Consider the following 22,688-nt stretch of genomic DNA (forward strand, 5'->3'; position numbering starts at 1 on the left):
TCGCTATGTCTATTATGCGCGTGTGCAGCTCCCCTTTGTGAATGGGGTGGACGGTGGTGGGGACGACCAGCATTTTTATGGTCCTCGTGAAAACGCTAGGCAATCCCATGGGTACGCGGGTGGGACAATATCTGCCGGGGGCAGGTGGCTGATGTCACAGGACGTTAGCCACCTGCCCCGTCTTCATCCTGGTTCTTACTGACTTTTATGTGCAAAGCCAGGAGAAATCATTCGATGGTCGGTGAACATCGAATGATGTGGAACATGCACCCATATGTAAAGGTGCTCTGAGGAACCCTTACATATGCGTGCACGTTCAGAAGGAAGTGGGCGGGTAGCTGATATCCGTACGGCCTCATTAGCATGAGCACACCCAGCATTCTCATGGGAACGCCCATAAAACACTGGGCATTCACATATGCTAATATTGCTACCCGCTGCTCCCCGCCAGCTGTCCTGTGACCCATCGATACGACTATTCGCAGTGGGTGCATGCACACTCCGTATGCAGCAACAAAACATCGGTCCCCGTGCAAACGAACGCCCTTTACGAACAGGGAAGCTGACAATCGCCTAGTGTGTATGGGCCACCGATGGGTGACTTTGCTAGCGATGATGCGGGAGCGCGCATCATCGCTAGCAAAGTTTCCCATCTGCTGGTTTTACCAGCATGCCAGTGATGATGGATGAGTTATCATCGCTGTGTGTGTATGGCTGCCGGCAGGGGTTAAAGTGAAGGGGAACGGGGTGGAACAAATGGTGAGGTGGAACATTTTAACCTCCACATTGACCCTGCACAGTAATTCTCACAGAAAAGCATTCTAGTTTGCAGGGGGATGCCAAAACCCCTACCACTGGCCCTGTCTCTGCCTAATGGGGGATGGGGAGGGGCGGTAATTAGGTGGCATAGAGAAATGAGTTCCTCCACCTCTGCATGACCACTTTAAGCCCTGGCTGCCAGGCTGAAAGATGAGACACTTTCAGCCCAGCTGACCACGCGCTCCCTCCCATGCTCCCCGCCCCCTTCGGTGCATACTCACCCTGCCGATATGCCTACGCCGCTGCGCCACGGCCTGTGTGTCTCTGGGCCTTATTCTACTTCACTCTTTCTGACAAAATCCTTCTTATGGTGTGTACACACGGCAGATATGCCGTGCTATGCGAGTCCCGATGCGATCAGATCGTAATGGCACTCGCATAGCACGGCATGCTGCAGAGGCACAATTTTGACTATATAGTGCAGATCTGCACTATATAGTCTTGCCTGCCCTCTCTATTTGGCTGCCGATTTGCGCTCACACAGGAGAGCGCATCAGCAGCTTATCGGGCTCGCAAGCGATATGGCTTCTGATGTTCACTATATCGGCAACATCGGAAGCCATATCGGCCCATGTGTACACACCATTAGATGGACAATACCATGTGCACTGCAGGTGGGGCAGATGTAACTTGTGCAGAGAGAATTAAATTTAGGTGGGGTTTTACTTCAAGTAGTGGGTAGCACCCTCCAAACTAGTTTAGGGGAAGACTTGATCTCCCCTAACTTTGATAATAACTGGGGGAGGAGAATCCTTAAAAAAGGTACTGGTGCGGAAATTCCTTCTTTTTTTGGGGTTTTACTTCAAAATGAGATCTATATTGCAGTGTAAAAATAAAGCAGCCAGCATTTACCCTGCACAGAAACAAAATAACTCACCCAAATCTAATTCTCTCTGCACAAGTTACATCTGCCCCACCTGCAGTGCACATGGTTTTGTCCATCTAAAAAGGATTTTGTCAGAAAGAGTGAACTAGAATAAGGCCCTCTGTCTCCACACAGCTCGGTGAAAGGCCCGGCCCCCGGCACATTGCCCCGGCTGACTGCAATGCTCCACGGAGCATATACACGCCACTGGACACCAATGTGATTTTTAAGCCAGTAAACTGGCACATGCCAGCAATCTATATATTACCGGTGCCACTGGGCATCAATGTTATTTATAAGCCAGTAATATATACATAGCTGGCACATGCCAGCCATGTATACATTACCGCCACCACTGCCCACCAATGTATATTTTATTTAGGGTTACCACTCATCTGGGATTACTCAGGACATCCTGATAATTAAGCCCGGTGTCAGGAGCCCGGACGGGTGGCGTTCCCAGTTTATAGAATGTCCGGGAACAGGCAGAGTCCGGCAGCGGTGCCAACACTAATTACTCACTCTCTGCGGCAGCTGATGCGGAGTTGCGCTAAAAGTGAGACACTGTGTGCGCGCGCCGCCTGGTGAGATAGCGGGCCCGGCAAGCATGTCTGCAGCTATTTTGCTCCCTGCTGCACAATGCTCTCAACCCGGCTGCTGCTCTCACCGCTCTTAAACTCCCTCATGGCAACGAGCACTTTACTCCCCCATGGTATCAAGCAAGGCAGCGAGCATGAAGACGCTCTCATTGAGCAAGAAACCCCTAGCAATTAACATGTAGGTAAGCGGCACTAATGTGGCATAACATGTAATAGCCATTACGGTGTGTGGTATAATATGTAATGGGTATCACATTGTGTGGCATTATGTGTAATAGGCATTATGGTATGTGGCGTAGTGGGCATCGCAGTGTATGGCATAATGTGTAATAGCCATCGTAGTATGTGCCATAACATGTAATGGGCATTACAATGTGTGGCATAATGTGTAAGTGGCATTACGGTGTGCAAAATCAAGAATAGAATTCTAGCAAAGGTTACATTTTTTTTTAAAAGGCGAGTCAAGGGGTGGGCCGGGCCACTGTACGGGAATCTCTCAAAACAAAGGTGGTAATCCTAATTTTATTATGGCAGTATCGTATACATTGCTGGCGCAAGTGAATGGATTTCTCCCTACGTGAATGGTTGCAAATACAATTGTAGTTGTGCACATGGCAGGGATTTCACAAGGTGGGCGCAGCGTGTACTTGATCCCTGGGCTCTGAATATATGCAGTCCAGCGATCAGTTTTCAATCAAGCCCCAAGAACTGGAATGCACTGAATAAAATGGCCCCTGCTCCCACCCTTGGCATTCAATTCCCGACTATTATGTAAATAGCCTTATAATGAAAGATTTTAAGCAAAGTCTTTTGTCTCCTGAAAATCTCTTGCACTTTGGGGAAAATAGCTCAGTGTGTACGCACTACCTTTGTGAAAGATATATCTTTCAAAGATTTTAGCAAAAATCTTCTAGTGTGTATGGGCCTAAAGGTCCATACACACTGGGCGACTATGCCCAGCGTGTATGGACAGTGATGATAGCGTTCATCGTTGGGGGGAAAGCCGCTCAATGCGGGGCTTTCCCCCTGCCTGGCACCGACAGAGGGGAGAGGATGGCTTTGCATAGCACAGAGCTATGCAAAGCCGTCCTCAAAGCCGCTCATCGGCTAGTATTACCACCCGATGAGCGGCTTTCCCAGCGATGATCCAGGAGCACGCAGCAGCGCTCACCGTTCATCACTGGGGCATACACACTGGACGGCTTTGAGCTGAAAGCCGCTCAAACACGCGGCTTTCAGCTCAAAGTCGCCCAGTGTGTATGGGCCTTTGCTGTTACAAACTCGGGATCCAATGTTTGGATGTATGAGATAACAAAGTGATACTATATGGCAACATGGTTGCCAGTCAGCTTGTAACATGTACTGAATGCACACAACAATCTCTCACGAGACTTCCAGCATATGTACACAAATAAGCACCTAGAGTGCTTTATACTAGGAACAGCATGGAATAGGACAGTGCTGGGCAACACCGGCCCTCCAGATGTTGATGAACTACACATCCCAGCATGCCTTGCATCAGTTTCAGCATGGCCACATAGCAAAACTAATGCAAAGCATCCTGGGATGTGTAGTTCATTAACATCTGGAGGGCCGGTGTTGCCCAGCCCTGGAATAGGATATACTAACAAGAAGCTAACATACATAGATTCTTAGAATAAGAGAGTAGCGGTTCCCAGATTTTTCAATCATGGCACCCCTGAATATCAGAATTTTTTCACCGCACCCCTAGGGCAAACGTTTCTCATCGACACAATAATATAAAAATTACATAAATTGTGTTTCTCTCATCCTTTGTGTCAGTTATGTGTTAATAGACAGGATTCAATTATATTTGTCCACAATTTGCCTATTGCATTGCTCATAGGGAAGCCAATCCCAGGGCATTGTTTCAATCCAGGGATTCGGGATTGAAAAATGCTCAATCTCGGGATTGGTTTCCCTAATAAACACCCCCCCCCCCCCCCCCCCTTGCATATTTACCTACATGTGCTGGGTGGGTGTGGGCAGGTTGATTCTGCCAGGAGCCGGTTGGTGGGGGTCTCAGGGCCTTATTTTGGTTCATTCTTTCTGACAAAATCCTTCTTAGATGGACAAAACCATGTGCACTGCAGGTGGGGCAGATGTAACATGTGCAGAGAGAATTAGATTTGGGTGAGTAATTTTGTTTCTGTGCAGGGCAAATACTGACTGCTTTATTTTTACACTGCAATATAGATCTCACTTTGAAGTAAAACCCCACCCAAATCTAATTCTCTCTGCACATGTTACATCTGCCTCACCTGCAGTGCACATGGTTTTGCCCATCTAAGAAGGATTTTGTCAGAAAGAATGAACCAAAATAAGGCCCTCAGGGAGCCAGGCAGGAGCGCAGGACACAAGATAATGCTGCGGGCAGGCAGCCAGCATGTCCAGGATCAAAGTGGCTGAGGCTAGATGTGTGGCCTGGCCTGCACAGCATGACCTCTGACCTCATCGCGCGGCGCAGAGCCGCACTGCCGGGTATAGGAGAAGCCAGGGCAGCATTTGAGCGGGTGCTCAGATGCTGCCCGGCATTAGAGTGCGCTGTCTAATTCTGAAATCCCAGAGAGACGCATAGGTATACTGCCCCACCTTTACCTGCCTGTGCTCAGGGGCAAGTGAGAGGTGGAGCCTAAGAATGACCCCGTCCGCACGTACACCCAAAGGAAGCCATCCCTATTTTCTGCCCCCTCACCTCCTATGGATCCGGTTGGTAAATATACAGTGTAAATATATAGAGTCAATAGGTCTACCCCAGAAGGTCAAATTGCAATAGGTCAACAGGGTCAAAATGTTAACATGAAAAAGGTAGACACATGAAAAGGTAGACATAAGTTTTTCATGATTTTTTCTTTTTAAATTGGCTTGTTCTTAATTCAACATCCATGTCAACATAGAGGGAGAGTATAATAGTGAGCCGAGCATATTGAGGCACCGTACCTGAAGCATGGGGAGCGAAGCGAGCTATGGAGGATGTGCGCTACACTAATTGGGAGTCCATGTTGACATATTCCTACATCATACCTCCCAACATGACCCTCTCCAGGAGGGACACAATGCTCTGTTCCTGGACTTTCCTCTTAATGTATTGATTGCCATCACCTGTGGTGAAACCCCTTTCTGATCCATCCTGTTCAACACAGGTGCTGGCAATCATACATTAGAGGGAACAGAGCATTGTGTCCCTCCTGGAGAGGGTCATGTTGAGGGGTATGCTACATTGACAGTAAAAAAAATGTGACCTTGGCCTTTTCATGTGTTTACTTTTTTCGTGTCGCCATTTTGTCCGAGAACTTTTTGCATGTCAACCTTTTTGGGCTAGCCCTAGTGCCTACCTAGACAATGTTATATGTAATACTCACACCCCACCTCCTATAGCGGTATGGCGCTGTGCCGCTGGGGGCCCGGACTGTAAGTCAGTCCCGGGCACCAAAATTTCTAGTGGCCGCCCTGCAATGTGGTGATGGCAATCCTACATTACCAGGGAAGTCCAGGAACAGATAATTTTCTCCCTCATGGAGAGGGTCAGGTAGGCAACCATGCATAGCCTCCTCACCCTAGTACAGACTAATGGGACACGGCCAGGGATACACAGGGAACGTGCTGGGATCTCTGCACGTCCCGAGTCCGCCGCAACATGAGGTGTGGGACCTGACACCGCGCGACCGGGACCACACTCCCTCACGTGACCCGCCTCGGCCCGTGGCCTAGCCGTCTGGCACCTCAGGGGTTAACGGCCTCCATCCCTGCGCCGCACAGGCCCCGCCCCAGAGAACTACAGCTCCCGGCTCCCCCTGCGCCGGCCCGGCCGCTCCCCGGCTTGAGAACTACATCTCCCGACGCGCCCTCCGCCTGCCCCGCCTCCGGTGACGCCCGCTTCCCGCGAGGTTTCCCGCCCCCGTGACCTGGTAGCTGTGTCTCCGCGGCTCAGTCTCGGTATATAAAGGAGAGCGGTGGCCGAGAGCAGACGGCTGGCGGCGGCGGCCCCATCCCAGCGGCAGCACCAGCACGAGCAGCGCCGGAGCACAGCACTCAGCCCCATAGTCAGGGCATCCCCGGGGCAGAGGGTGAGGGGGGCAGTGCCTGCTGGAAATGGCGACTGCGGCTAACGCCAACCCCGTGGTAAGGACCCTGAGCGGGGCAGCGCCGCCATCTTCTCCCCAGTGGAGGCTATTGGGGTGCCGCCGGCTCCCTGACAGGGCTGAGGGGGGCAGCCCGGGGTACCCTGACCCCCCCGGGGTTTGCAGGGCGGGATGTGTGTGAGGCACAGGTATGTGAGGTACAGGTGTACGTGGGCCCCCCGCTGTGTGCGGTGTCCGGGGCCCCGACTGGCTGGGTACAGTCCCTGAGCTTCGGGCAGCCGCTCTCTATATATAGCCCTCAGCCGGGAGGGGGTGGGGACGACTCTGCTGACGTCACATCTCAGGGGGGGGGGGCAACTGGGAGGGGCCCTAGGTGTACCACCAACCTATGTCTCTAACTGGTACCTCATTATACCCTTAACAAACACTTACTCCCCCCAGGTGGTACCCACAATGTCTGGTCCCCTTACTTCCTGCTGTACCTCAAATATACAGCCTCCTACTGTTACCCCAGTGTACAGCCACCTAGTGGTACCCCAATGTATTGCAACGTACCCCACTACTATTACTCTAATATACAGTCCACATGGAGGTACCCCAGTGTGCAGCCTCTTACCTCATAGTGGTCAGCCACCCCCCCCACCCTGTGAGCCTCCCCTTAACTTCTATGGTACCTACTAATATACAGCCTCCTACTGTTATCCTAATGTACAGCCTCCTACACCCTAGTGGTACCCCAATGTACAGCCTTTTACATCCTAGTAATACCCCCGATATACCGCCTCTAAGTCCTACTGTCAAGGGGCGTACACCCGTAGAGATGTGTGCTAAGCTATTTAGGGTAGGCAATTTCCACCTGTCCAGATCTCCCATGGGGAGCACATACACTGCAGAGACTTGTGCTAAACGATTTTGCTTAAGCAAAAAAAGGCCGGGTAGTGGGTCAGAATGAGAGATCTCCATCACTATCTCTCATTCTGTACACACCTAGAGATTTGCAGTCACTTGCTAAGCAATTTGACACACTGAGAGATCTGTGCTTACTTTCTAAAGCCCCGTACACACGGGGGAGAAATATTGCTCAGTTTCTCCTTTTCAGACCAGAGATGGTCGCTGATGAAAGAGAACCTCTGCCGGCGGTGCCGCAGAGGTAATCCGCAAGCTCCTGCGACCAGCGATTAGAACGGGGCTGAAAACGGGAGCGCGCTCGCCGGGGCACACTCCCATCACTGGCAATATGGTCGCCTGCGATCATATTTCCAGCGATTTCAGCCCCAATCGCCCCCGTGTGTACACAGCTTAAGTGATCTAGTCATATTGCTTAGAAAATAGCACAAATTCGCTCTGTGTGTATGCCCCATTACAATGTGCAGCCTGCTACACCATAGTGGTACCCTAGTATACAGCCTATTAACATGAACCACCCCCCATGTAACCTCCTACTGTACCTCTAATATGCATTTTTGCAGCCTACTACTGTTAGCCCAGTGTACAGCCCCCTAGAGGTACCTTAATGTATAGCCACTTCCCCCACTACTATTGCTCTAATATACAGCCAACATGGTGGTAAACCCAGTGTACAGTCCCTTCTAGTAGTCCATTGTACAGCTTCTTACCCCCTAATTTTACCCCAATATACAGCCTCTTACCCCCTAGTTTTACCCAATAAACAGCCTCCTATAGTTACCCTAATGTACAGCCTTACACCGTAGGTGTTCTCCATGTACAGTTCCCTAATGTTACCCCAATACTGTAGCCCTAATACACAGCCCTCCTACTGGTACCATAATATACAGTCCCCTACTGTTTCCTCAATATACAGCCTCCTACTGTTACCACAATATACAGCCCACCTAGTGGTACTCCAGTATACAGCCCCTGACCCCCTACTATTTCCCGAATACCCAGCCCCTGACTGCTATCACATTATATAGCCTCCTACTGTTACCAAATATACACCTCAGCTGTTAAATAATGTACAGCCCCCCTTACCCGCTGCGGAACCTAATGTACAGCCCCTTAAACACTGCTGTGTAGGGATGACCATTGCCATCGATGGCAATAGAGCAACTGGCCATCGATAGTGGCATATATGCTATGCATTGGATGACATCAATATTTTTACCTATTGTTGGTCATCCACTTTCTTTGACTGATTGGCCTATGGGCCAATAAAAACTTGGGGGCAGGGCTTCATGGATGTTGGGTGGAGCTGTGCGGTGTCCCAGCCCCCTGGGAGGAAAAAAAGCCCAGAAAAACAAAGATTTGTTTATGCTTGCTATCGATGGAGAGAAACCATCTGGTTCTCCCCCATTGTTGGTGAAACGGATATACATCTGCTATGAACTATGAATGATTTCAAGCCATTGATGGCCATCCCTATTGCAGTGTCCCTAGTGTGCAGCCCCTTTCCTGCTGCAGTGTCCCTAGTGTGCAGCCCCTTTCCCGCTGCAGTGTCCCTAGTGTGCAGCCCCTTTCCCGCTGCAGTGTCCCTAGTGTGCAGCCCCTTTCCTGCTGCAGTGTCCCTAGTGTGCAGCCCCTTTCCTGCTGCAGTGTCCCTAGTGTGCAGCCCCTTTCCTGCTGCAGTGTCCCTAGTGTGCAGCCCCTTTCCTGCTGCAGTGTCCCTAGTGTGCAGCCCCTTTCCTGCTGCAGTGTCCCTAGTGTGCAGCCCCTTTCCTGCTGCAGTGTCCCTAGTGTGCAGCCCCTTTCCTGCTGCAGTGTCCCTAGTGTGCAGCCCCTTTCCTGCTGCAGTGTCCCTAGTGTGCAGCCCCTTTCCTGCTGCAGTGTCCCTAGTGTGCAGCCCCTTTCCTGCTGCAGTGTCCCTAGTGTGCAGCCCCTTTCCCGCTGCAGTGTCCCTAGTGTGCAGCCCCTTTCCCGCTGCAGTGTCCCTAGTGTGCAGCCCCTTTCCCCCTACTATTCCAGTATACAGCCAATTACCCCTCTCTTCTGTTTACTAAATATACACATACCTCAACACTGTTTCACCAGTATACAGCCAAGTACCTCCACACTTAACCTCAATATATAGCCGGATACGCTTCCCCCACACTGTTACTTTGATATACAGCCAAGCATCCCCTACACACAAACACTTGCTTCATTATACACCCAGATGGCACAATATACTTCAATATACTGCTACATTAAACAGCCAAGTAACCTCCCCCATATTTTCCCCAGTACACCACTTCTTAACCTGATCTCCAACTGTTACTCCAATATACAGCCTGCAACCCTACTGTGAAATGTCTCCTCACTGCAGCCAAATGCCCCCAATTTATCAAATATACAGGGTGCAGTCCAGGTATATCCACTCAATACATTAGGTTCTCAAACTCTGTCCTCATGACCACAAACAGTTCATGTTTTCCAGATCTCTTCACAGAATCACAAGTGACATAACGAACTCCACCTGTCTATCCTTTGTAATGTCAGTGGGTGATGCCCATACCGGAACATCTGCTGGGTGACCTGTGTGGGGTCCTCAGAGCAGAGTTTGAGAACCACGGCCCTCTGACTGATCTGTAATATGCAGCCTGGTTATTTCCCTCTATACAGTACATGGAGGGCCACGCAGTACACTAATTGGGTGTACACATGCTCAGGCGTTGCTGCCTTTTTCTCTGTGTTGACCTTTTTGGTGTGTTAAACATCTTCCCATGTTGACCTTTTGGTGTCAATCTTGACTCAGTTGATTCTGTGATTCCCACCCGCCTGGTTATGTTCACCCCAGTATACAGCCTGCAGTCATTTTATAAGGTCTTTACGGTACTTATGTAGTATCTGGGCTGCCGATTTTGTGATTGTATGCCTTACCTTAAGGCATACAATCAGATGCGATGCGATTTTGCATAGGATTCAATGTTAAGAAGGTCCTGTTCATTTCCCCACTATCCAAGTGGGCATAGAGTTGATTTTATATAGCGTGGCGAGCGCAGCGAGCCACCGAGCCCGAAGCGTGGCGAGCGGCCGCATATTTCTTAAAAAGTATTCTGTGTCCCCTCGCGGGGCTCGCTACGCTCGCCACAGGTTTATATCCAGCTCCATGCCCACTTGGATAGTGGGGAAAGGAAAATGACCCCTTTTTCCCATTGAATTCTATGTTAAAATGGACTCAGACCATTTTAACATTGAATCCTATGAAAAAATCTTGACCATCGCATCGCATACGATTTGGTCTCATGCAATGCTATCCGATTTCTAAATCGGACGCCCAGATACTACATAAGTACTGTCTTTACTTATTGTTGTAGCGCCCAAACACTCCCCATGGTTATCCCAAATTACAGCCACATACACCACACTGTTACCCCAATATATAGACCACAGCCCTGTTTTATTACCGCTATACTTGGCACAATGGGCAAATAGAATATTAGCCAAGAATACAGACGCACCTGCTGAGCCAGGTTACAGCGATGCGACATCCCCCCTCTTCTGCTGAACCAGATTAGTGTTGTCGCCCCCCCCCCCTCCTGTGCTGAACCAGTTTGCAGCGATGCTCTCCCCCCCCCCCCCCCATCTTTTCTGCTGAACCAGATTACATCTGACAACCTTGTTATATTCCCTCTATACTCTGTATAACAGCCAAATACTCACCACTGTTCTCCTCCGCTGGTTACTCCAATTTATATCCGAATACCATTCTGTTACCCCATAAAAAGCCTACAGCCCTGGTAAAGGGACATGTCTATACTTTGTGTTGGCGGTAATTGCCCTAAAAGTTACCCCAATATAAAAATACCCCATATTCTGTTATTCAAATATACTGGCAGGTACCTTCACACTTCCTCCAATATGCAGCCAAATGCTACCATATCTGGTTACCCCAGTATACACACAAATACCCCTGCAGTGTTACCCCAGTATGCAGCTTAATGCCTCATACCCTGTTACCCCAATGCATCCCTGTATTTTGTTCTATACTCTGACCACCTACCATACATCCCCCTTTTCACTAACCGCTACCTTACTATTCTTCCTAATGCCCCCCAATATCAGCTGCTCCAGTATGTTCTGTGTATACTCCATGCTGCCCCAACATACACCGGATATCCAACCTGCTGCACAGTTATGCAGCTAAATGTTCTCATCAGTGTGGTTGCCTGGCTGTTATACAATGTCCTGCATCTATTTGCACCCTCCTCTCTGATCTGGAACATAATTCTGCCCAGTAACTTTTCCTCATCTCTCCATGCTGCTTCTGGAACCCCTGGCCCTTAATGTGTTGTGCCATTGATTTTCTGGCCCCCGTGGTGTGGGGCCACTGGTTTACTGGAGCTTGGATTCCTAGACGAATGGCTGGTCTCGGCGGTCTATAAATTACATTAGGTATGATCTAGAGCAGGGGGTCTGCAGACGGGGTCCCCCCAGCTGCTGCGATGTATAGCTTATCAGCAGTAGGAAGGCCGCACTTTGCCCACCCCATCACTGTTTAAGTAAACCCATTAGTCTGAGCCCTCCTCTTTCACATTGCAGCCTAAACTGTACCGATCAGTCATTGAGGATGTCATTAATGATGTGCGGGAGCTCTTCCTGGACGAGGGTGTTGATGAGCAGGTTCTGATAGAGCTGAAGACGGTGAGTATGAGTTCACATTGAGGTGTTGCACACAACTCACACCAGCCCCACCTGCCTAACGGCCTCTCTCCTTTCTAGCTGTGGGAGAGCAAACTCATGCAATCAAAGGCAGTAGATGGCTTCCACTCCGAGGATCAACAGCTTCTACAACAGCATCAGCAACATCACCATGTCCAGCCTCACATGCAGCAGCAACAGGCCACGTCACACCCAGCTCCAACACAACAGGTCCTCATTCCCGCCACCCACCAAGGTCTGGTACCCTCATCATACCGCAGTGAGTGTGAGGTCTGTTGCTGGTAGCAACTAAGGTCTGAGCCACCTCTTCTGGTTCTGTGGCTGGTTTATATGTAACCCTGTTAAGTAGAATTAAATGTTTCCATGGTGCAAACGGCTGGCACTGCCCATGGAGGGCTGGGACGTCATTGACTACCACCTCCCTCATCCTGCATGTACAGATGAGGGAGGTCCTCAATAACGACAAACTACAGCATGGCCCCGCCCCCTCCCTTCCATCATCTGCAAGTGTATAGACACACCCCGGCTTACCGCCACTGATATACAGGGCTTTAAACTTTTACATAATGTAAAAACACGGGTTTGTTTACCGATGACACACATTTCTTGTTACGTTGTCTTATACAGGACTTGTTTGAGAACCGCTTGTATTTAGACGTTGTCTCAAACTTAAATATTAGGCACTCATCCTTCTGCAACACAAGTTCTACTGGGCACGTGTATAGAGATCATGGTTTTAGGTTGTTTATTTTATTTATTTTTTCCTTGATTTGGATTTGTAAATTACATTGTACAAGAATAACCATCTGTATGACAGACCACTGATCTATAGTAATAAGACTTAAGGAGCCCACACACGCACACGCGATGCTGTACGATGGGGTGCGCGCTCCTGTGGCACCTCATCGTACAGTACAAAAAGTATGTGCTGCACATACTTTTTGTACTAGCTTTTTCTAGCATAGCATCGTATGCACAAGGCATGCGATGCTATGTGTGCTAGTTAAGCCCACAACGCACGCCGGGATCGGTGCGTGTGTGGGCTGCATTTATGCTTTAATTGTGCTGACGTGACTTGGACGAGCCATACTTTCTTCATCAAGCTCTGTATAGATGCAGATCAGAAGGGAGTATGGGCCATAGGGTTAATGCATGAAATAGGTTGACATGGATTCATATATTTTTGTCTGTTGACCCAGGTGGACATGGACAACATACGGTATAAGTGTGCTTCGCACGCCATGCTTCAGGCACATTACCGCGAAATGCTCCATACACTATTATATTCTCCCACTATACCCACTTGGGTAGTAAAGTATGAAAAACCAGATTTTAAATAAAATAACATGTAAAACTCATGTTGACCTAGTGACTGCATCCGCTCCTGACCATAGACTATTGCTTAATCCCATTTTTAGAGAGTCTATGGTCTCTGTGGGTAATACCAGGGGGTATCTAGTACTTGTAGAAGGCTCATATCTCTGACTGGCACAAGTGTCTCTTCTAGACAGTAATGTTACTCCTATCTCTCCATTTGCAGCTTCTCAGCAGCAGGTGCTGATTCCAAGCAATGATTCCAAACTAATCCAGCACATGACGCCCCAAGGAATGGTATGATCTGGGTTCTACTGTCACACTGGTGTCTGATGGGCTGACGGGTTGGTGCTTGGCCTGTTATACTGGGGCTGGAGTGTGAACAATCGTTAATGTTCAGTGACTTTAATGTCTTTCAGAGTGCGGCAGCAACGGCGGCTACTCTGGCCCTGCCTGCTGGGGTGACCCCTGTCCAGCAGCTGATCACCAACTCTGGTAAGTGCGTGGAGGTCTGACACTGCTGGTCTGGGCATGGGAAGGTGACTGAAGTCGCTGTACATGTTTCAGGGGGTACTGTCAGGCATGGAGAACTTGGAGGATAGTCTCAGAAGCTGGTAGCAGACACGAGGACTCTATTGGTGGTTTGTAAGAAAGGGGCCTTGTTGGCTTCGCCATCCAGAACATAGTAGCAGCCGGTATTAAAACAGTTAAGTAATGAGTGAGTAGATGTAAGGGCGCTCTCAGTGGCTCTCCAAATACAGTACAAATGGCAGGCAGATTTAGGTAGCCTGTACGAAAGGTAGGAGTCGTGCTTTAGGGTCCTGTGTTAGAAAGTTGTTTTTGTTTTTTTGGCCAGCAGCAATTCCGATTGTAGCACCAGCCAGCGCTGACGGACCAGCAGCTAATCAGGAGCCGCTTTTGTAATATTCTGTATGATAGTTTCTTGCGTACACAAACTGCGTCTATTACTGTAATATTTATAAGGTTTCTTATATAGCGCACACATATTCTGCAGCGCTTTAGAGTATAGTTGACCATTCACATCAGTCCCTGTCCCAGTGGAGCTTACAATCTATATTCCCTACCACATGTACAAACACACACAGACATTCTAGGGTTAATTTTGTTGGCAGCCAATTAGCCCACCAGTATATTTTTGGATTGTGGTAGGAAACCGGACTACCCGGAGGAAACCCACGCAAGCACGGGGAGAATATACAAACTCCACACAGTTAGGGCCATGGTGGGAATCGAACCCATGACCTCAGCGCTGAGAGGCAGTAATGCTAACCATTGCACTGTCCATGGTGCCCAATATATAGGTAATATACCTCTGGTGTGGTTATGCACAAATTAATACCTTTTTAAATCAGTTTTTTGTGCCTAAGGCCACAATACAATAGTATATACAGTTGTATACAATCAACAAAGAAGATATAACCACAAATATAGTTAATTACAATACGACTATTTATAACAGATACTTATACCAATAGTTACAGCACATAAATACATATACTAAAAGTCAATAGCATTTCAGCAGATGAATAAAACATAGATGGGAATTACAACCAACATGTTCATACATACACTACTGAGGATCCAGGTTATCTGTCATCAAGCAGAAGACCTTGTAAAGTGTGTGCAGATACTTTTCTGATGTCTTATATTTATGTACTATATACAATAGAAAATAGTATACAATGTATGAATCTCCTTTCATTGGTCTGACACACACCTTTCAAGTCATCAATGGGCCATACACTGGCTTTGTTCAATATATATTTTCATGGTCCCACCTTACGACTCGGTTATAACCATCTACAGATCTACTTATAAACATTACTTTTTATAAAAAATTGTCCAAACATGGTGATATTTACATTAAGTAAACTACATATCTCTCTCCTATTACACAACATATATCGTGATGTGCATGCTCAGCAAAGTGTACTGTATTACGCCACTCAAAGCACATGCATACGTAAATTGTGTAGACATGCAATTGCTAAAAAATGCCATAATGTTTACATTTTTTTTTTTTTTTTGGGAATTTGACACTTTCAGTTACTACCCTGATTGGCTGCTGATTCACCAGCTCCGATTGGCTGAAGTGACATTTAAAAATCTGGTACTTGTTTCCTAGCACGGCGCCCATCGTAGGTGATCGCATACCTTAAGTTAAGGTATGCAATGGCCGCGACCGACGCGATGTTAGGGCTATTTTTAGCCTTTTCCTCGACTTGTCTATCGCATGCTATAAGTTAAGGCATGCGATACGATGGACGCAATTTTACATAGGGATCAATGTTAAATGGGCCAATGGACCCGATTGTATACCTACACTTATGGGTATTTTGCATGGCAAATGTCCGTCCCGTACCCCCCCATTGTTAATGCCACCCCACGATGAACGGCAACCCGTAGCGCGGCGAGCGCAGTGAGCCCATGAGGGGCGCCGGTACGCGTCCGACCTTTTCATACCCCTACTATCCACGTTGGCGTGGAGCTGATTTTATATAGTGTGGCGAGCCACCGAGCCCGCAGCGTGGCGAGCGCACTTGTAATACCTGTGAAGTAATGCGTGTCCCCTCGCGGGGCTCGCTGCGCTCGCCACACTATATGAAATCAACTCCACGCCGACGTGGATAGTGCGGGTATGAAAAGGTCAGAGGACGCGTACCGCCGCCCCTTGCGGGCTCGCTGCGATTGCCACTCTTCGGGTTGGTGTTGATCGTGGGGTGGCGTTAACAATGAGGGGGCATTTGACCCATCAGGGTTGGGGAAACAATAAAAATTGGGGTCTGGGAGCCATTTAACATTGGGGCCAATGTAAAATCAGGTCTCAGGGACCATTTTACATTGATTCCAATGTAAAAATCGCATCCATCACGTGATTTGGTTGCATGCGATCGACGCGATTTCGGGGGGTCCCGATGGATACAATTTTTATCGCTGGCGCAGTGCTAGGAAACAAGTACCAAAAATGCTACTGGCCTTGCCTGTCTCGATGGCTGTCCACCAGTCTCCTGTGCCACACAGTGTCTGAGCCAAGTGCTGCTAGTGCTCAGCACAACTGCACATTTGCAACCTAATCCCATAAACCCCAGAATCCAAATCCTGGCTTTTTGGGGTCAAACTCTGAATCCTGGGATTGGCCTCCCTACTTGGATACCTGTGCCAGGCTACAACCAGCTCAAGAGTTTGGAAGATCTGTTTCAACATCAATTTGTTTACATAGACTGTATCTTTAAGGTGACAAAAGCAAGGGATATTATGGCTATTTAGCCTTCTATGTGGGTTACCTTGCAGTGTCTTGTAATATAGCTGCCTTGGGTCAGTTGTGTAGTGTGGACGCTACTTCTGTGCTTATTATACCTTTGTCCTATACTGTATGGTCTTCCTATCAACAGGCCAGCTCCTGCAGGTGGTGAGAGCAGCGAATGGCGCACAGTATATTATCCAGCCGCAGCAGCAAATGGTCTTGCAGCAGCAAGTAATTCCCCAGATGCAGCAAGGAGGGGTACAAGCCCCGGTCATACAACAGGTGAGGTTAGGGCTGCAGACTGGAGCTTATCTTCCTTCTAGCAAAATAATGAATGTTTCTCTTGCCAAGGCCTATAATTGTGAGCCGTTTTACATAGAGGACTGTGGTAATTTAAGGGCCCCAGAGTAGTCACTACACTATGGGTTCCATCCAATTAGGTGCGAGTTTATTTCACAAACTTGCAGACCCACTCCAGCGTTTCTAACTGGATTCGAAAATTCTGGTGAGCATTTGATTGAGGTGTCTGGCACATCCTATATACAATTAGTGTATGTAAAACCTTCCTTCGCGGGTATGGGTCGATCGCTGAAGGTTGACATTGGGCGAGGTCGACATGGGTTTTGCATGCTTTTTCTTGTCCCTAATGTCGACATGGACACAGAAAGTGCTGTGCTCGCCATGCTTCTGGCACTTTTCTAGTCTCCCTCTACGCCCTAGTGGATGGTAGGGCATGAAATACCGCCTGTCGGCCTTTTTACGGTCTACCTTATGCTTGTGGGCCTAGTGACCATATACCTCCTAATGGTGCACAGTCTATCAAACGGAGTTTTGTGGTTATTTGAGGGCATTTCTTAAACCACAATATTGGCCCAGTTAAGCTTATTGAAAACATCCAATGCATTGATTGTTCATTGGGGAGATTTTCAGGGAGTTTTGAAGCAAGTCCCAACACTTGTACCTTCTTTTTCACACCTTTGGGGTGGTGCGCACAGAAGAACACTGACAGAAGCTATGGAGTTGTCTTGCAGATGAAAATTGCAGAGAACACTGGCAGCTACTGTCATTAAACCATACAACACTTTGGGGACAGTCTCGTAGGACATGTCAGCCATGTGACACATTGCTGGCTGTCCGTTCTACAGCATTTACACACAATGTCTCTTCCAGGTCTTGGCTCCAATGCCCGGGGGCCTCTCCCAGCAGACCGGGGTGATCATACAACCTCAACAGATCCTGTTTACAGGAAACAAGACTCAAGTCATCCCAACCACTGTGTCCGCTCCACAAGCCCCAACGCAGGGGCAGCTCACTGTAGCAAACCAGCAACAACCCCAGCAAGGGCAGCAGCAAGCGCCTCTTGTCCTGCAGGTGGATGGGGCTGGGGACACGTCTTCTGAGGAGGATGAAGATGAGGACGAAGATTATGATGATGAAGAGGAGGAAGACAAAGAAAAGGATGGAGAAGATGGACAAGTAGAGGAGGTATTGGCTGTTTTTTTTTTTTTTATTGTGATCTTATACTACCATCTGATACATACTCCAGTGGAAGAACCACTTTAGGTTTGTCTCATGTTGGCATACCTGTTAAGTGGATTCCCCCAGTAGGTGTCGGAACCACTTCATTTGGGGTTTGTGGTGACCGCCAGGATTAAGCTTTTAACTGTAACCTTTCCGACTTTCCTCCACAGGAACCCCTGAACAGTGAGGACGACGTGAGCGATGAGGAAGGCCAGGAGCTGTTTGACACAGAGAATGTTGTAGTCTGTCAGTATGATAAGGTAGGTTGCATTGTACAGCGCAGGGCAGTGGTTCTATTGCCCAGATGAATTCTGTTTTCTACAGTTTCTAAACCTAGTTGCTTTTTCTTATTCATTCTTTTATTGGTGTCACTGTATCTAATGGAATTGTAGGTATAATTATAAATGGATTAAATACTTTTAATATGCACAGAACATGGCATTGGGTGTGTGGATAGATAAATGTTTAATAATCCTATACCGGCGTTTTGTTGCTGACGGCCACTGTGCTCATGATGTAATTCTTATTGCCTACACAGGTAGCCGATGGCTGACTCTTGCAGGGTTGTTTGAATCCATTGCAATAAAAATGACTTGGCCCATCTGCCTGTTAATACTATACAGCATGGGTCTTCAAACTGCCGCCCTCCAGATGTTGTGAAACTGCAAATCCCAGCATGCCTTGCCACAGCTTTAACACTCCCTTATAGCAAAACTGTGGCAAGGAATGCTGGGATTTGTAGTTTCACAACATCTGGAGGGCCGCAGTTTGAAGACCCACTTTCTGCTGCGGATTCCTCTCCCTATGCAACCACATATCTGACTTGCCTTCCTCTTTGCTTTTATTACATTGCTTACTTGTTAAGTCCCCCTAAAATAGTGACTCCTAGATCCTTTCCTCCTCTGTAGCTTGTTATTAGGGGGTGGGGGTTTATCCTGTTAGTAGCTGCAATTTACTTCTACTAATATCCCCTCTGGGGCCTTTACAGTTATTGCTGTTATGCGCTATCTGCAAATGTCGACTCATGGAGCTTGGATAATCCATGGATTCAAGTCTTCTGGTTCCTATATGTGTTCGTGCGGTAGCGGGTCCATAGTGTAATAGCGGTCTTTAATAGGATATCATTGTAAATCACGATATCAGGCTGTTATCATCTGAAAACAGATAGCGTTTAATCTGTAGTTGCTACGCTCTTGCCCATTTTTCTTTGCTGCTATAGTTTAGTCATATACTATTCTTTATTCAACCCTTAAGTCTTCAGAAGTGTTGTTAATTATGCATGCCAGCAGGTGGCGGCAGTGTACCAAGTTGAAAGTACGGTGAATTCTGTGGCAAATACAGCATTTTGCTGCGACTGTAGCTTTGAAATAGGGCAGATAATAGACTGGTAAATGCACCTTCCTACATGATCTGCTCAGTGTAACAAGGAAACCTCCCAACTCCGCAAAGCAAAAGCCAACCATGGGGTTATGGAGTAGACTGGTAAAACCGATTTTACAATGCTTGCTGTGAGAAAGCATCAAAATATCCGGTAAAAATGTGAATGATCACACAAGCAGCTTCTGCTGATTAAAACTATCTGCGGCATGGCTACATTCAGCAGAAGGTGCTTGTGCATCCTATTCACTCCCCATTGCAAATTACTACTTTTTTTTTTTCTGTTAAATAAAATATGTGCGGCGCTAGACACTCGTTTCTTTTAGACTGCCCATATTCACACAACAAAAGATATATCCTGAGACTTGTCATTGAAACTCTTCACTCTGTGGCTAAAGCCCTTGTTAGCCCCTTGTGGGACTCATAGTGGAGTCTGACTGCGCACACTAGCGCCGACTCAGTGGGCTTATGCTGTAAACTGCTGTCTTGGTTTTGTTTCAGATCCACAGGAGTAAAAACAAGTGGAAGTTTCATCTCAAAGATGGTATCATGAACCTGAATGGCCGTGACTTTGTTTTCTCCAAAGCCATCGGGGATGCCGAGTGGTGAGCCCACGCAACCCCCTCTACCCACGGCCCACCCTCGCCTCGGCCTGTAGGGGGCGACTGGCGTGAAAACAAACTGATTTTTTTTTTAATACCAAACCTGAAGTATGGGAACTGCCCCCTTCCCTGGCACCAATGTCAAAGACTAAAGCGGTGGAGCTGGGATGTTATGACTGCTGAACTGTCACATGACCGGTGGCACTGGTGACATGGCAGCTGGAGAATTGCCAGAAGTGGCCCTGATTTTACGTATGTATGTTGCTGGTTCTCCCCCTGCACCACACAAGCCCGTGAGGCTCTGGAATGTTTAATGGACAAATACGTTTATGGATGGTACTGTTGCTCCTCATATGTTCTAACCCCATCACCGCATTGGTTATTACTCCAGGTCTCCTCCACTTGATTTTGATCTTCCCGGTCACCTGCTGAACATTAGTGTGGTACAAGCTTTACAGGCTCCGCTGCCCCCCCATTTGTGTTCTATCCTTGTCTGCGTCAGGAACTTCCAAACTTCAGTCATCGAGTGCAGCCTTGGCCTCTACGCATCTATAGAACAGTCTTGCTAACTGACCTACTCTTTGGTGGCTTCTGGTGCCGGTGGAACTGTTCAGTGCAAGACTAACTTGAGCTCCGCAAGTGGTCGCAAGGGCTGAGGTTCCCCTCTGCACAGTAGGTGGCCTAGTAATACAGACTGCACCCATATCTATTGAGGCTGGATTGGAAGAGGGATCTTGTGTTTGTTTGGTCCCAGTACAATGTTGCTATAACTGAATGCTTGTCCGACGGTGACTGCCTTACCTCTGTAGTGCATTATCACTGCCTGTACTGTGTCTGTCACCAGGGGGTCTAGGAGAGGCGTCCTAAGTGGGGCAATGTTCTTACTGCCTTGTGACTAGTGCCTAAGACGATGGAAGCTGACCTTTTTAACTGTTCGTTTTTTCAGTTGTTTGACGCAGCGTTGATCACTCGCAGCAGGGGCCCTGATTTTATCAGGGGGTACCTGTGGACATTCTGCTGACGTGCTATGGGGCAAATAATGCGCTAGGTGTGAGTTCTTCCTGCCTTACACCGCACATGGAAATCAGAAGGCCCCCAGTCTCGTCCTGGTCCGTTAGGGCCGCCCTCTGCGCCTTGACTTTTGTGAACAGGGCAGCAGGTGGGCCAGGACAGAGCGTTGCAGACCTTTGTGTTTTAAATGTGAAATACTTTGTACGTCCGCCTGCTCCTGTGTGAATCGGGGGTTCTTAGATCTGATTTTTATATAAGGAACTGAGGGGTTTTTGTTTTTTTGAGCTACTAATGTCAACTGCTGTTGTACATACAGGAGTGCGGGGGTCAAAGCTATTTATTATGTATGTCTGTAAAATGCTGTACAATGGCAGATTGAGGTTGCTTTCTTGTCTTACTGAATATTTTCTGTTTTTAAATCCCTTGCTTTAGACTCTGATTAGACAACTTATTTGATTCAGTTTTTAATATTTTACCTTTGCAAATTACCTTTTAATTATTAAAGTTATTTTACAAAGCAAATTTTGGCTTTTATTTTTTTAAACACTTGAGAGGAAAGAGTGTATATGGTCATGTGCCTGGAAGATATGGAGCTGCAGGTATCTGGACCTGGTTCCGGTTGATGGTCCAGTGTCTTGGTCGATAACAAAAGCTTGACCTAATTTAATGTAAGCAAATTTAACATTGCAATGGTTGACGCACGGACAGGCAAATATGAGATTTTCACTCTTGGGGGGGGGGGGGGGGGGGGTGGTTTTCATGCTTAACGAGCCATGTGGACTTCAATTGGGAACGGTAAAATGCGCATCATGCTTGGAGAATGTGGCGCAAAGGGCTACACTAAAATGTTGACACAGGGCCAGGTGTGGTATAGCGCCCCCGACAGTCGGGATTCTGACTAAGTATACTGACATTGGAATCCTGACTGCTGGTACTCAAAGGCCCTTGTGGGCTTGCTGTGCTCACCACAGGTTCCATTCTCCCTCTACATGGACACCCACAAGGTAGAATAGCCCCTGTAAATCTGGGTCCTGACTGTTGTGCATTTGTCGGACGCGATTATGTTGTAGTGTTCACTCCTAGGATCCCTATCCCTTTTTTTTTTTTTTTTTTTTTTTTTAGGGCTGGATGCTGATTTAACAAGAAGGGCACATTTTATTTTCGAAATTTTGTGGTAGAAATAAAACATATATAACAAATTGCACATTGTACCAGGATTACGCCCAGTACCCATTATGGCGCACACCATGATGGCCAGTACACCTTACGGCACACACATGCTGCTTACCTACATGATTGTTGCCAGGGTTATTGTGTGTTGGCCGTGGTGGGGGGGGGGGGGGGGGGTGGTGCTGAGTCAGCATGGCAGCTGGAAGAGCTGGCATGGACTGCTACAGAGAAGGCAGGTCAGCATAGCAAGGATAGGGGTATACACAGTACTGCACACAAGGACAGGGTGAATGTACAAGTAAAAAAAAAAAATGGGAAAGGTGCGGCGCCCTGCAAAACAAGTTCAGAGTGAACACTATGTCTGTATACTGACCGTCAGAATGTCACCCGGCATCCCCTGGACTTGCATGTGGTGAAGGGATGGCAGAATGTGTAACTGTTCCC

At 47.9% G+C, this 22,688-nt stretch overlaps 1 protein-coding gene across 2 annotated transcripts; it reads left to right on the forward strand.

The window, feature by feature from the left end:
* Positions 1–6,184: 6,184 nt before the first annotated feature.
* GTF2A1 (general transcription factor IIA subunit 1) lies at positions 6,185–21,580 on the forward strand. Of its 2 annotated transcripts, none has more exons than XM_083166309.1 (9): positions 6,185–6,426; positions 11,865–11,966; positions 12,045–12,219; positions 13,525–13,595; positions 13,718–13,793; positions 16,712–16,845; positions 17,734–18,048; positions 18,255–18,344; positions 19,963–21,580. In XM_083166309.1, exons 1-9 carry the CDS (start codon positions 6,397–6,399, stop codon positions 20,068–20,070), a joined length of 1,101 nt encoding a protein of 366 aa, XP_083022435.1. In that variant the 5' UTR covers positions 6,185–6,396; the 3' UTR covers positions 20,071–21,580. The 2 variants fall into 2 exon arrangements, with proteins under 2 accessions (XP_083022435.1, XP_083022434.1); XM_083166308.1 differs by having other exon boundaries at positions 6,187–6,426; positions 12,045–12,243; positions 19,963–21,579.
* The last annotated feature ends 1,108 nt before the right edge of the window (positions 21,581–22,688 follow it).

The sequence above is a fragment of the Crinia signifera genome, chromosome 12 (genome assembly GCF_055691185.1).
Source record: "Crinia signifera chromosome 12, ASM5569118v1, whole genome shotgun sequence".
In the NCBI taxonomy this organism is placed as follows: domain Eukaryota; kingdom Metazoa; phylum Chordata; class Amphibia; order Anura; family Myobatrachidae; genus Crinia; species Crinia signifera.

Excerpts from the sequence above, each read along its gene's own strand:
- GTF2A1 (XM_083166308.1), top strand. The coding sequence starts at position 6,397 with ATGGCGACTGCGGCTAACGCCAACCCCGTG. Across the intron at positions 6,427-11,864 it reads CGGCTAACGCCAACCCCGTG|CCTAAACTGTACCGATCAGT; the intron begins GTAAGGACCCTG and ends TTCACATTGCAG. Across the intron at positions 11,967-12,044 it reads TTCTGATAGAGCTGAAGACG|CTGTGGGAGAGCAAACTCAT; the intron begins GTGAGTATGAGT and ends TCTCCTTTCTAG.